The 13391-nt window shown below is 36.8% G+C and overlaps 3 protein-coding genes across 4 annotated transcripts; 1 reads left to right on the forward strand and 2 right to left on the reverse strand.

Annotated features, from left to right (window-relative positions):
- Positions 1–1193: 1193 nt before the first annotated feature.
- Positions 1194–4377, reverse strand: LOC111482063 (small nuclear ribonucleoprotein Sm D2-like). The gene is made up of 6 exons (XM_023127704.1): positions 4228–4377; positions 3666–3714; positions 3533–3551; positions 2105–2182; positions 1905–2009; positions 1194–1814 (listed from the first exon to the last, which is right to left on the reverse strand). Exons 2-6 carry the CDS (start codon positions 3668–3670, stop codon positions 1698–1700), a joined length of 324 nt encoding a protein of 107 aa, XP_022983472.1. The 5' UTR covers positions 3671–3714; positions 4228–4377; the 3' UTR covers positions 1194–1697.
- Positions 4378–4959: 582 nt separating this feature from the next.
- Positions 4960–10521, reverse strand: LOC111478780 (U-box domain-containing protein 5-like). 2 transcript variants are annotated; one of them, XM_023123247.1, is made up of 6 exons: positions 9995–10521; positions 9149–9223; positions 8840–9025; positions 8625–8732; positions 6822–7936; positions 4960–6640 (listed from the first exon to the last, which is right to left on the reverse strand). In XM_023123247.1, the coding sequence occupies exons 2-6, from the start codon at positions 9203–9205 to the stop codon at positions 5314–5316; spliced, it is 2793 nt and encodes a 930-aa protein (XP_022979015.1). In that variant the 5' UTR covers positions 9206–9223; positions 9995–10521; the 3' UTR covers positions 4960–5313. The 2 variants fall into 2 exon arrangements, with proteins under 2 accessions (XP_022979015.1, XP_022979006.1); XM_023123238.1 differs by lacking the exon at positions 9995–10521 and having other exon boundaries at positions 4967–6640; positions 9149–9745.
- Positions 10522–12358: 1837 nt separating this feature from the next.
- Positions 12359–13140, forward strand: LOC111481681 (late embryogenesis abundant protein D-29-like). The gene is made up of 2 exons (XM_023127245.1): positions 12359–12641; positions 12788–13140. The coding sequence occupies exons 1-2, from the start codon at positions 12385–12387 to the stop codon at positions 13050–13052; spliced, it is 522 nt and encodes a 173-aa protein (XP_022983013.1). The 5' UTR covers positions 12359–12384; the 3' UTR covers positions 13053–13140.
- The last annotated feature ends 251 nt before the right edge of the window (positions 13141–13391 follow it).

Raw genomic sequence — 13391 nt, forward strand, 5'->3', positions numbered from 1 at the left:
CGCTCTTGAATCGGGAGTCAAAGATGTGTGGGGTTGACTTCTAGCCACTGTGGCGTTAGCTTAAGGTAAAGTTCTTCATTTTCAATTTGATAATACGTGGGGTAGGGAGATTCAAACTTAGTTTTAGTTGTTCATACGACAATGGCACTAAATGAAACTCTTCCGGGGCTGAATTAGATAGATAGTTAGGAAAGTCCAACTAGAGCATTCAGACTGTGTAACTGAACTAACAATAAAAACTAAATATATAATAAAATGTTTTATTTTATTATTTAGTTAAAAACAAGGTGTAGCGACATCAATCACCCATCTTGAGAGGAAAATAGAATTATCCTAGTGGAAGTCAATAAATTTTTTTTTTCTAGCCAAACTTCTTAATTTAGATTATGATGTGAATAAAGAGATTCCTTGTATTTTATGCACACATTTCTTAACTATTGGAGAAACTTTGGTTAATGTTCATAACCAAATGATTATAATTTGGATGAATGACCAAGAGGTTAAGTTAAATGTGCTTGAAGCCATGAAATACCCAAGCGATATGGTATTCAAGATCTAAATAATTTAGTTAAGATTAGTTTTGAGTCCGTAATGTTGGAGCAACATATCCAAACATTTGGAAATGTTGTAAGAGATGAGCTATAGAGATCGATAGTTTTAAATACAAGCTAGAGTGTGTAATTTTAAAAGGGCTTTTGAATCCCTGGAATTGACTGAAAATAAATCCTTACTTCTATTAAAGAGCCTCCTAAATTGAAATTGAAATCTTTTTTCTACCCACCGTGAAATTTGAATCTGACCTTGAGATCAAAATATCAAAAAAAAAAACTAATGCCCAATAGGCTTGAAGACCAAGAAGCTTACATAAAAACCACACACAGCAATCATTCTGGGTAAAAGAATTACTTCCACTATTAAGTAGCTAAAGTATATATATATATAACCAACCCATTACCATTCAATTAAACCAAACTGTTAACACTTCTAATTTGAACAAGCCGTCGCAAAGAGTTGATGGGAAGTAGCAGGAAAATAGCCTTCTCGTCTACGGGGAGACAAGAAATTTCTTCAAAAGTATTTCTTGTTTATACGTATCAAGACTTCCAATCACTTCATAAATCAGCAACGAAATATGAAAATGTTCTAAAAGAGCGAAAAACAGCTAATGTACACACATGCATAAGCAACTATGATTGTCAGACCCTTCGATTTATAAACACAGAAAACTATTCACATGTCAATGAAAATTTGATTCCTTGGTGTGTACACATGAACAGAAGCAACAAGGACCAAGACTCGAGGAACAGCACATACCTGCCTAGCCCAAAAGATCCTCATAGTTCTGAATGATAATATTACTTGCTGATCAGAACAAATAAATGTCCCATGTTGCAAAGACACTCAAAGTCTCTAATCAATAGACACGTTAAAAACAGATAGCATTTCTACTAAATATTCTCTGATATCTAAACAGATACACTTTCTAGAGTTGCAGTATCTGGGAAATGGTTTGCAGAAGAAGAAAAATTAAAATGAACTACAAACTGATAAGATAGCTCCAAACTTGGCAGAAGGTCAGGCTATCAACTGAAAGTTTGATGTTTATCACAGGAAGGACGACAAGAAATAAGATCGGCAGGCATATGGAGTCAACTCAAGGATTCAAACTTAACATATTATGAGATGGCGGACTATTCTTACTTGGGATTCCTAAGAACAATGATGACAGAGTCTCCTCTCAGAAACATCTTACTGATGAATCTGTCCTTGTTAACAGGTTGAGCCTTTTTCTTGCCCTTCCCAGTTTTTGGTACCTAGACATAGTAATTATACATGAGATGCGTAACTCATGAGTCTACAATACAAAGCAAGGAAAAGAGTAAGCACACATCAAGCAAACAAACCTCAGTCCACATCTCTCTAACATTTTCCAGAACCATATTACAATGCCGATCAAAGGCCCTCACACGTCCCAAAAGCTTCTTATTGTTGCGACAATTTATGAGTACCTGTCGAGGGGGTCCAAAACATGAGGGTTTTTACCTAAACGGTTCACCTGCAAATTACAAGGCACAACTCTTTAACACACACAAACAAAGCATACCTGTGTGTTATTTTTAACACTCATCATGAGAACTGAAAGTGGACCAGTGTTGAATTCCTCTTCTTCATTCTTGTTAGTCTGCAAAAGGATTCAAAGTAAGTAATTCCTAATGACGTTCTAGTAGCACTTCAGTGAAGTTTCAAGTAAAAAAATAAACAGAACAAAGTTGAAGAAGTCCAAAGATCTTGCAGCATAACCCCAAAGCAACAACTGGGAAGGGGGCCTGGAAAGATTTTAAAAAAAGGTTCCTTGAAAGAAATATAGCCAATACACTTATTTATAAATCAAAAGAAATGAGCTTCATGAAAATGTCGTAGTTATCACTTTTTAAAAAATTATAAATATAACCATTTTATAAATAGCTTACGAAAGAGTAACTTGGTAACAATCATCAAATGGGAATGGAAAAATATCACAATAATCAACCATAGAAACAATGTTGAAAGAAAAAACGGCACTGGATCTAAAGATCATCAATTTTACTCCAAAAGGTATAAAACACGTCTTAAAAAATCATCCAGTTTCTTGCCAGCCAAACTATAGCACCCAAAAGATAGCAGAAATTTCACATTTTACAGAAACAAATATATTTTTTAAAAGAATTAAAAAATAAAACACCATTTTAAAGACCAACTACCAAGGAATTTCCAACATAGTAAGTAAAAAATAAAAACCCATTTTGAAGACCAACTGTCAAGGAATTTCTCTACTAGAGAAATTCAAGATATTGTACACTAAACCAAAACTAAAGCACATCAGAAAACTCGGGATGGAAAAATAAATGACTAAAAAATACAACATTATTCACATAATACCAAGGGGCATAGAAACTGAGATCTTTTCCTTTTTTTTTAAGTTATTACAAATATCCAACCTTCCTAGTCTAAACAACAAAAGCCATGTGAACTTTTCACAGGGTTTCTAACATAGATAACTAAAAATCATAACTTCCAAACATTACTTATATATCAAGTTTTCAAGCATCAAACTCCAATATATCAAAATATCATTCAATCAGCAGAATTTAGTAAAATTAAAAATTGACATAAAGCTGACCTTTAACTAAAGACAAAAAAAAAATACCATGCTAAAATGTTATCCAATTTTAATAAATTTAAAGAGAGTTCAATAGTTGCCTCACGGGCATTAGCAGAGGTAAGAACTAGCTGGTCTACAGGATCATGATTATTAGAAAGAGAAATCATAATTTTTCAGTACAAGGATAAAATTTTCATCCAACTCAAAAGAGTTGTGTCAATGAAAAGGAACAAGAGCCGAAGATATTATACAATGAAAAGCTTTTATAACGACTCAAGAGTAAGACATGATTCAAACATACTTGCGCATAAGAAAAATGTCGAACCATTTGGCAACATGTATTGGATAAAAGTACTGAAAGCGAAAGCACAAAAGACTGAAGAAACTTACATCTTCCTCCATTGGTCGGCTGAAATTGAAGACAAAAGAGGGAGGATATGAAAGGCATTAGCATGTTAGAATTAACAAATAGAAGACTAAGATGTCGCATAGACAAATATGCAAATACCAAAGAACAAAATACCTCATCTTGTAACTTGAGGTAGATCTTCTCCAATGTCCTTGGAATGAGTCTGAAAACACAGGAAAACATATGACCATAAGCACATACAACTGTATCAGCATAATCTCATAAAACAGAATGTGCCTAAAGTTGCCCTAAAGAACATCATGTTCCAGAGAAACTATAGTCGAGGCTTAAATTGTTCGAGAAAACACAGAATGAGAATATTAACCCTTCACTCAAGGTCTCCAGTGATTGTAGAGCATTGATAAACTCGGGAAATGAAAATTTGAACTATTTTCATCCTAAGAGGCAAACAAGATATTACATGTACACATCATAAAACATTCAAGTAATAATACCTCAGTAAGATGCAATAGTTTAAGAACACACTACTAGGGAAACTGCACAAAAAAAAAAAAACAGCAGGAAGGACGAAACAATGCAACTAAAAGAAAAGAGAAAGAAAGACGAATTATAAAACCAAAACTGAGAGTGAGATTGAGAGATGAGAACAGAGGGAGGAGAGAAATGGAAAGAGAGAGAAGAATTAATCAGAGAGAGAGAGAGAGAGAGAACTGACCAGAGCCGGAGAAGACCAAAGGAGAAGGCGAGGGCGAGGGCGAGGTCGGCGGCGAAGTGGCGATAAATAACGAAGAAGATCGGAGAAGGAGGGGGAGAGGGAGAGGGCGAGGGCGCGGTTTTGTGCATAATATTTTCGGCAAAAATTAGCGCCTAAATTTCTAAAAATATTATTGAATTTTTTAAGAGAATCCATAAACTTTTTAACAAAAATTTAAAAAAGAAAATTACTCTTAATTGTTAATAGCAAGTTTCAAAAGTATTTTATATCCTTCATGTTTAAAAAAAAAAAAAACAAACAATTTTTTTTAATATGGACTAAAATGTACCATCATCTCCATCATCTCCCTCATCTCGGTTACCCGGTCTCTACAATTGAAGCTAAGTTTAGGACATGACTCTAATACCATGATAGGAATCACGATTCTCCACCTATGATATTGTCCACTTTGAGCATAAACTCTCGTAACTTTACTTTCGGCTTCCCTAAAAAGCCTCATACTAATATGAGACTCACTCTCAACCCCCCAGGCATCAAACAAACTTCTTTAAGTTGATTTAATTGATAGAATTACGAGTCCCATGTGTATTGAAAAAAAGTTTTAACGACTTTCGAACATAACACAACCAAAAGTATAAATTGATAGACTTATAAAAGTTCAGAACACAACCAAACCAAAGGTATAATTTGGTAGACTTATAAAAGTTCATAACACAGCCAAAGGTATAAATGGATAGACTTATAAAAGTTCAGAACTTTAATCGAGACAACCGAAAACTGTACAAAGAATATTTACACTAAAATTAAACACAACAAAGCCTTGGCCTAAATCAAGTGGCATTATCAGTAAACTTCAATACACTGCCAAAGAATAAGCGGCTAAAAGCTACTTGCTGCAAACAAGTATCTGAAGAAGACCCTAAAGAGGACAAAAAAATGTACAGACCTGATTGATTATAGACGACACTTGCATATAAATATAATATCAACCCTTTACCAGAAAATTTGTTTGCATCATAGCTACTTGCAGAGAAATTCCAAATGCAGCTTTACACAGCCTCCTCGGCAAGGTAAGAAACACAACACTCACTCCTTCTTTAAGAGGCTGCGCTTTGGGAAGATCAATCCAAGAAATCCAGACATCTTGCTTGGCTTCCTTTGCTTAGAGCTGCAGGCAGGGTTGTTCGAGAATGAAGGATCAGAAACATAAGAATCTTGCTCTTCGTTGTCCTGAACGTCTTTTGTAAGTCGATGCTTTTTGAACATCATTCCAAGAAATCCAGGCTTCTTGCTCGGCTTCCTTTGCTTGGAGTTGCAGGCAGGCTTGTTAGAGAATGAAGGATCAGAAACATAAGATTCTTGCTGCTCATTATCCTGAACGTCTTTTGGAGGTCGGTGCTTTGTGAAGATCATTCCAAGAAATCCAGGCTTCTTGCTCACCTTCCTTTGCTTGGAGTTGCAGGCAGGCTTGTTAGAGAATGAAGGATCAGAAACATAAGATTCTTGCTGCTCATTATCCTGAACGTCTTTTGGAGGTCGGTGCTTTGTGAAGATCATTCCAAGAAATCCAGGCTTCTTGCTCACCTTCCTTTGCTTGGAGTTGCAGGCAGGCTTGTTAGAGAATGAAGGATCAGAAACATAAGATTCTTGCAGCTCATTATCCTGAACGTCTTTTGGAGGTCGGTGCTTTGTGAAGATCATTCCAAGAAATCCAGGCTTCTTGCTCACCTTCCTTTGCTTGGAGTTGCAGGCAGGCTTGTTAGAAGATGAAGTATCAGAAACATAAGATTCTTGCTGCTCTTTATCCTGAACGTCCTTAAGAAGTCGGTGCAATTCAAAGGCGCCCGCTTTTCCTTTCTCACTCCCATTGTTGGAGATCTTCCAAAGAAGAGGGAAAACACCTTCTGCCATTACTAACTCACAATACTCAACTCGTTGAGAGCATAGCGAAAGGAGAATAGTGATTGCGTGCTCCTGGTTTTCGAGCTTGCCCATTTCAAGACGTCGAACAATGGAGGCAATGCAGCCATTAGTTTCAACAATATAAATCTTTCCTTCTTCAGTTTGGCACAAATTTTGCAGAATAAACATACATTTCTCTGAGAGATCATCCTCATCATTTAGCAAGGAAACTAGTTTTGGGATGCACCCCAATGATACGATGTCGGAGCGGATGTGGCTGTTTGAGGACAAGTTAGCAAAAGTTTTGACAGCAAATTCTTGCAAGGCTTTGATCTCTAAGTCGAGGTACTCAACCATTGAAGCGAGAACACCAGACGTAATGAACTTAGAACCGCATTTATGGTGGCCAGATAATGCTTCTAAAATGGCAAGAACTTCATCAGTCACTTCTGAATTGAGTAAACTAGCCAATGTTGTCAGAATCTTCTCGGGAACACTCAGGCTGTTCGACCTGCAATAAGGCCAACGATCGAGCACGATTCCATAAAAGATGTGAAATTCAGATAGGATGAAATGTATGAGCTTCAAACTGAAGAACATGACTGATAGGTACATCAATATAAAAAAATAAGAGCATAAAGTACCTGCTTCTGATAGATACATCAATATAAGAAAATAAGAGCATAAAGTACCTGCTTTTTCTCACAAGTGAAAGAAACAGCTCAGATCCATTTTTCTGAGCTTCAGAATCCTGAAGATCAAATGCATCCTTTATAAACAAGGCAAGTTGATCCATGACAGTTTCAGATAAGATAGGACCAAATCTGTTTTTGTTAATGACGTCGTTCATATCCTTAATAACCTTGCTTTTTGATTCCCACGAAAGCTCACTCATGGTAGAAGGAAACTCCAAGTTTGTTTCCTCAGCATTTGAATCAGATTGAAACCTACCCAGATCATCATCTTTACTCTGCCTAGACTTGATACCCAATTCATTGAGCCTCAATGAATCTGGATAATAACTATTATGAAGACCACCAAACGAGATATCACTGAAGTCGATGGGTAGACGAATTTCGTTCATCGAACTTCCAAAGCTAGCAATGGAATTCTCCCAAACCTCGGGGCATTCTGGTTCCACACTTGGGTCGGGAATTGTGACTCTAAACTTTATGCACCATTTATGAATTAATTTCTTCATATCAACATTAGGAGTCATTGAAAAATTGGTCAGTTTCATTTTGGTTAGTGGGCATGTATCATGACCCTCCTTAAACCATTTTTCAATCCGTACCTTTTCATATGTCACTTTGGATTCAACTACGACAGGATCATACATCAATCTCAATGATATGGGGCACTTGAATTCCTCAGGGGGAATGGCTCTATTGAGTATCATATCAGCTTGGGGAGTATCATTCCCTTGTCTCACATTACCCTCCATTTCCCCATATCCATTGCTACTAGAGATATCCGCTCGGGCTTCCGAGATTTCTTGCAGTATCAGCTTCCCATACTTCTTCAAACGATAGAAAAGGTATGTCAAAATCTTCCTTTTCCGGGGATTACCATGACCAACATCATCTAATAGTTTTCTGATTGATCGTCTCTCGAACAACATTTCCTTATAGGATAAAATATTAAGCCTCAAAGCAGCAATTTTCAGAGCCTTGATTTCAGAAATTTCAGGAGCATCTGGAGACGATGGACCGAGCTTCAACAACTGTTGCATAGCCTTCCAAACCTCTTCTTCAGATGAGTCAAGGATGAATTTCGCAATCTTAAGATCATCTGCTATTTGAGAGATCTGAAAACAATGATTCCATTGTCATCCGATTACCAGGTGAAGTTATGGGGGAAAAAAAAAATTAGAGAAAAAACAGCAGCAACTAGAAGAACAAAAATAAAGTGTAACAGCTCAAGCCCAAGTCCACCGCTAGCAAACATTGTCTGTTTTGACCCGTTACGTATCGTCGTTAGACTCATGATTTCAAAACGCGTCTACTAGGGAGATGGTTCCACACCCTCATAAAAAATGTTTCGTTCAACCCCTCCAACCGATGTGGGATCTCACAATTCATTCCCTTGGGGGCCAGCGTCCTTGCTAGCACACTACCCAGTGTCAGGTTCTGATATCATATGTACAGCCCAACCCACCATTAGCAGATATTGTCTGCTTTGGCTCGTTACTTATCGTCGTCAGCCTCACGGTTAACACGTCTGCTAAGGAGAGGTTTTCACACCTTTATAAGTAATATTTCATTCTACTCTCCAACCGATGTGGGATCTAATCAATTTTGTTCTTTCTGGTATGCTACTATAAAGCATGGATAAATACAGCTAATAATACTAGTCGAGGTCTTCAGCTCGCATATTCATGCACCAAGAGATCATAATTTGGTAAATGATAGTGGTAAACTATAAGGCTTTCTTTCTTTTTCTTCACAAAGTAGGGTATAAGAATAAAAGAAACGACGATATTGAATTCGACAAACCTTCCGAGCCAATGCCACAGGAACCATGTATTTAATTTTACGCAAATTGTGCTCCAACAAACTCTTCACTCTATGACATCTAGAGATAATCCTATCTCCAGTTAATGCCTGAAAGAAATACATGCATCGTCACTGATAATTAGCCACGGTCGGTGACACGCTCACCGGATAAAGTTTAATCACAGACAAGTCTGTTTTTCAGAGGATATGCTCACCAGATAAAGTTTACTCGAGTCTCGACAATACTGAAGAACTAGCTCTGCTTTCTTCATTCCAATGTTTAAATTACACAGCGCCTCTCTTCCTTCCGGGCTTCCAGGACGAGCTGCTTCAATCTCTGGTAATATCTCTAACACCCGGTCGACCAACTTCATTAACTCGGTGCACATTCTACAATGAACCTAAGTTCACAAATGGATTACAATTCTAAAACTTCCTAACAGAAACAAAATTTTAAGGAAAAAAATCCAAATTCTAACTTCTTTTTGCTTCATGGAATTTCCATACAAAAAGTGCAATGATACCTTAAAGGAATATATATTTGAAACTGCCTCCACTTTTTTGGTACTATCAGTTCCCATTCATAAGATTCTACAAACCTTTGACAAAAGTTACAACAAAGGATAGTAACCAACATTACCAACCCATAATAGATTTAGCTTCAAACATAGTAGAAGTTCTAAAGATAGTCTATCAGAACTGGCATACAAATACGTTAAACATAGTTTCTCAGAGTTCTGATATGTAACAGCCCAAGCTCATCGCTAATAGATATTGTCTGTTTTGGTCTGTTACCTATCGCCGTTAGGTTCATAGTTTTAAAACGTGTATACTAGGGAGAAGTTTCCACACCCTTATAAGGAATGCTTCGTTTTCCTCTCCAACCGAGGTGGACCTGATGGCATCTTCATGTAGCATGAACAGTTTACTGGATCAATGCATAATTTTCAACCAGGGCCACAGAAGGAAGAACTTTGACCAATTCAAACGGGGACAGGAAACACCAAAGCTACCCAGGTTCAGGAGGTTATTTCAGTCCATGAAATTAATCCTCATTGACTTCAATAATGACACAGCACAACAAAATGAACAATTCAAACAAAGGTTGTGATTCAAATTTTCAATGGTATATGATAAGTTTCAAGAAAAGATAGCACACAATTTATGAACCAACTTTTAAGAGAAAAACAGCTTTTGATAGAGAGAGAGAGATAGAGAGAGGATACTCTGAGATGCAGAAATTAGAACCAAAATGGAAGAACCCCTTGCAGATTATGCAAGAAAGACTTCAGAATTGTAATGAAAATTAAGAGAAACCAAAAAACTTAACCAAACATGTTGCAAAAAACGAGCAAAATAAGTCCTCTGACCCCAAGAATTCCTTTAAAGTCACTCAGTATCGGACAGATTCCAAGTTGTTTGGCTTCATTCTAGCTTCAACACGAAAAAAGAAAGCCCCAAAGTGGAACGGCATCCATACCCACAAATCATCTCCCTTATTCGAACCCAGATTTCAGAAATTATTCATAACAAAATTGCACACAACCAAACCAATCGAACCAATATATCGTCTTCTTCTTCTTCTTCTTCTTCTTCTTCTTCAACCCCTTCTAAAGCAGAGTATAAAAAAAGAAATTAAAAAAACAGAAGAAAACCCCCCTTTCTTCAGCGAATAGCAAAACGCGCCACCATGGCCTTCCACAGTCCACAGTCCGCTCTGATACCGCGAAGAAAACCAGAAAAAGGGTTCTCTCTGCTAATAAAGTGAGATAAGTGCGTGGAAAACAATTTGAAAGCAACCCCATAATTAATGATGACAATCAGACGACACAAAATGAAGGCAAAACCCATTGCGGTTAAGTTCAGAAGAGAAGATTTCAAATGAATTCATGTGGCATACGAAATTCACAAAAGGAAATTGAGGTTCAAAAATTAGTAAAATGAAATCTACTATTCAACTCAGTTTCATGGGGGCTATCCATCATTGTCAATGGCTTGCATGATCAGTTCATTTGCTAGACTGTGGACCAGAGTCAAGTTTGTGGAATCAACGCCTCAATTAATATCTCTCAGACAATGCTTGTAACCCTAGAAAAATCATAAGATACCATTATTGGAAGTGAAAATAAATAATTTTTTTAACATTCATTGTAACAAACTTATAATCGAATTTGATTATTTAAGTAATGCAACTTATTGTACGTGGGCTAATGGTTCATTGATTAAATTTTTCTTTAAAGCCATGCATTCATTACACATAAATAGTATAATAGACCGTATTAATGTGAGGAGAAAGCCCATCTAAGTTTCTTCTGGCGGCCAGAACAAATCAAACGAAGATATCATATCATATTTAATATAATATAACGTTGGATATAATTTTTAGAAACTCAAATTTTAATACACTCTAAGAATACACTCTTCATTGGTGTGAGACATTTTGGGAAGCCCAAAGCAAAGCCATGAGAGCTTATGTTCAAAGTGGACAATATCATACCATTGTGGAGAGTCATGTTCGTCTAACACGGTCCATAATGATATTCTAATTCAGTTTAGATTGGATCATAAATTTTTTCTATGCCGTAAAAAAAAAACTAAACTGAATTGGTTGACTCCAAAAATAATGACTCAACCCAACCACAAATGCTATGTAACCAAATCTAACCCAACTCTTATGATTCACGTCAGGTTGATAAGAGTTTTCGAATTATCGAGTTTGGTGTGCACTCCAATCAGAATTTAATAAAGACGATATGAATCAACCTCTTCTTATTGTGCCAAAAATCATACCATGTTTTAATAGAATTGGAATTACATCTCTTCTCCGTTTCCACTCCAAAGTTTTTATGTGCTTCTATGTCCCTTCACACCTCGAAAAATATAACATTTTTTTACCGAAATATATATATGTAGTTTTATAAATTACCTAATGCAAAATTATCAATCTCATTGGAGTAGTTCTTTTGAATCATTTCTCCATTGCAGTAGTCTCCTTTGCTACTCCAAGTTAGGGTTGAATTTAATAAAAAAAAATTGAAGCAATGGTAAAAATCTTGAGATTAGCGACTTTAAGATTTGTTTGTTCTATGGAAGAATTTAATAACCCAATAAATCTCCTGAGTTAGGACAGGATGAATGGACACAAAGGTGATGAACAACCACCACAAGTGTAGTAATCATATATGTACAAATAAGGAGTGGGGGAGTGGTTTTCAGATTTGGATGAAAATTCTAACTATATGTGAGTGGAAAAATGCGTATCTATCTATCATTTTAGACCACTTACTTCCAACCATACTTAATACCAATGAAAATAGTATATTTTATTTATAAACTTATAATCCAGATGAATTAGCTATATATATATTTATTTATTTGTAAGTTCACAAAGTTATTCCATATTTATTTGTTAGGATGAAATTTTAGTTGAGAAAAAAACAATTCGTACAATGGAGACAATAAATAGAGTAACGAATGGTTAGCCTGAATTCATGGAATATAAAGAAACTAGCGGACCCCCAGATATAAAAAAGAATATTAAAGGTGGGTTCATGGATATGCAACGCGTGCCCAAAATACACCACGTGAGCGCGAGACGACGAGGTACATAACTGCCACGTCTTATACAAACACGCCACGTAACCAACCCTTTGTCCGAGAAACTCCCACCGACTCGCCCAGTGCACCAACTTATAAACCCAAGTCTCACCCTCAAGCTCCCAAACCGAATTTTGGATACTTTTCAGATCAAAAGGCAGCGATGGGGACAAGCACGTGGTCGTTTGTGGCGGTTTTGTGGCTGTTATGGGCGGTGGAGATGGGGGTGGTTGAAAAATGCAGGGGTGAAATAGGACAAGGAGCAGTGAAGGATGTGAAGGATAATATCACTGAAATTACGGAGATGGCGAATCTTGATGGAAAAGCAGAAGCCCTTAAGAAAGGTGCTTCTGAAGTGTTTAATGACGCCAAGGACGCGGCCGAGTCTTGGTCCAACTGGGCTTCTGCCGAGATTTCCAAGTAAATATTTGTTGTTTCTTGTTCCATGTTTTATTCTAAGTCAACAATGTCGTGACTTGGAACCACCCGAGTTTAGCCAAATTTTTAGGGGTTTTTATTTTATTTTTTTCTTTTGAATAATTTAGCCCTCAAAAATATTTATGTAGGGGATTAGGATTGGAAGAAGAAGGATTGAAACAGACAGCCCACCACATGATGGACAAAGCCGGCGACGCGAAAACGAAGGCCAAAGAGACGCTTGTGAACGGGAAAGAGAAGGCGGCGAAGGTGTATGAGGCGGCTAAAACCGAGGTGGAGCGGGAAGTTGCGGCGGTTAAGGAGTGTGTGAACTGTGAAGCTGCTAAAGAGATGGCGTCGCATGCCGCCGTACAAATCGGGGCGAAGATAAGGGAGAAGTCCTCGGAGCTGTGAGCTTGACGCGCGGCTGTCTTTTTTGTATTGATTTTCATTTTATTTTATTTTTGGGTCTAGGCTGAGTTGTAAAATATTCATTATTGTTGATACTGTCTTGTTAAGGATATTTAGTAATAAATTATAGTTTACCATATATATTATATTTGATATTTTAGTATAAGGTAAATATCTAATATTTGCCTTATTATCATAGGTATCTTTCCATTTATTGTTATTTCCATTTATTACTATTTCCGATTATAAATAAGATAACTCTCACACCATCTAGGAGTGGTGGATTAATCAAACATTCACATGGTATCAGAGCCCTCTCGGTTTAACAACCCCGATCCTTTC

Source organism: Cucurbita maxima, unplaced genomic scaffold, assembly GCF_002738345.1.
Source record: "Cucurbita maxima cultivar Rimu unplaced genomic scaffold, Cmax_1.0 Cma_Scf00001, whole genome shotgun sequence".
NCBI classification, from domain to species: domain Eukaryota; kingdom Viridiplantae; phylum Streptophyta; class Magnoliopsida; order Cucurbitales; family Cucurbitaceae; genus Cucurbita; species Cucurbita maxima.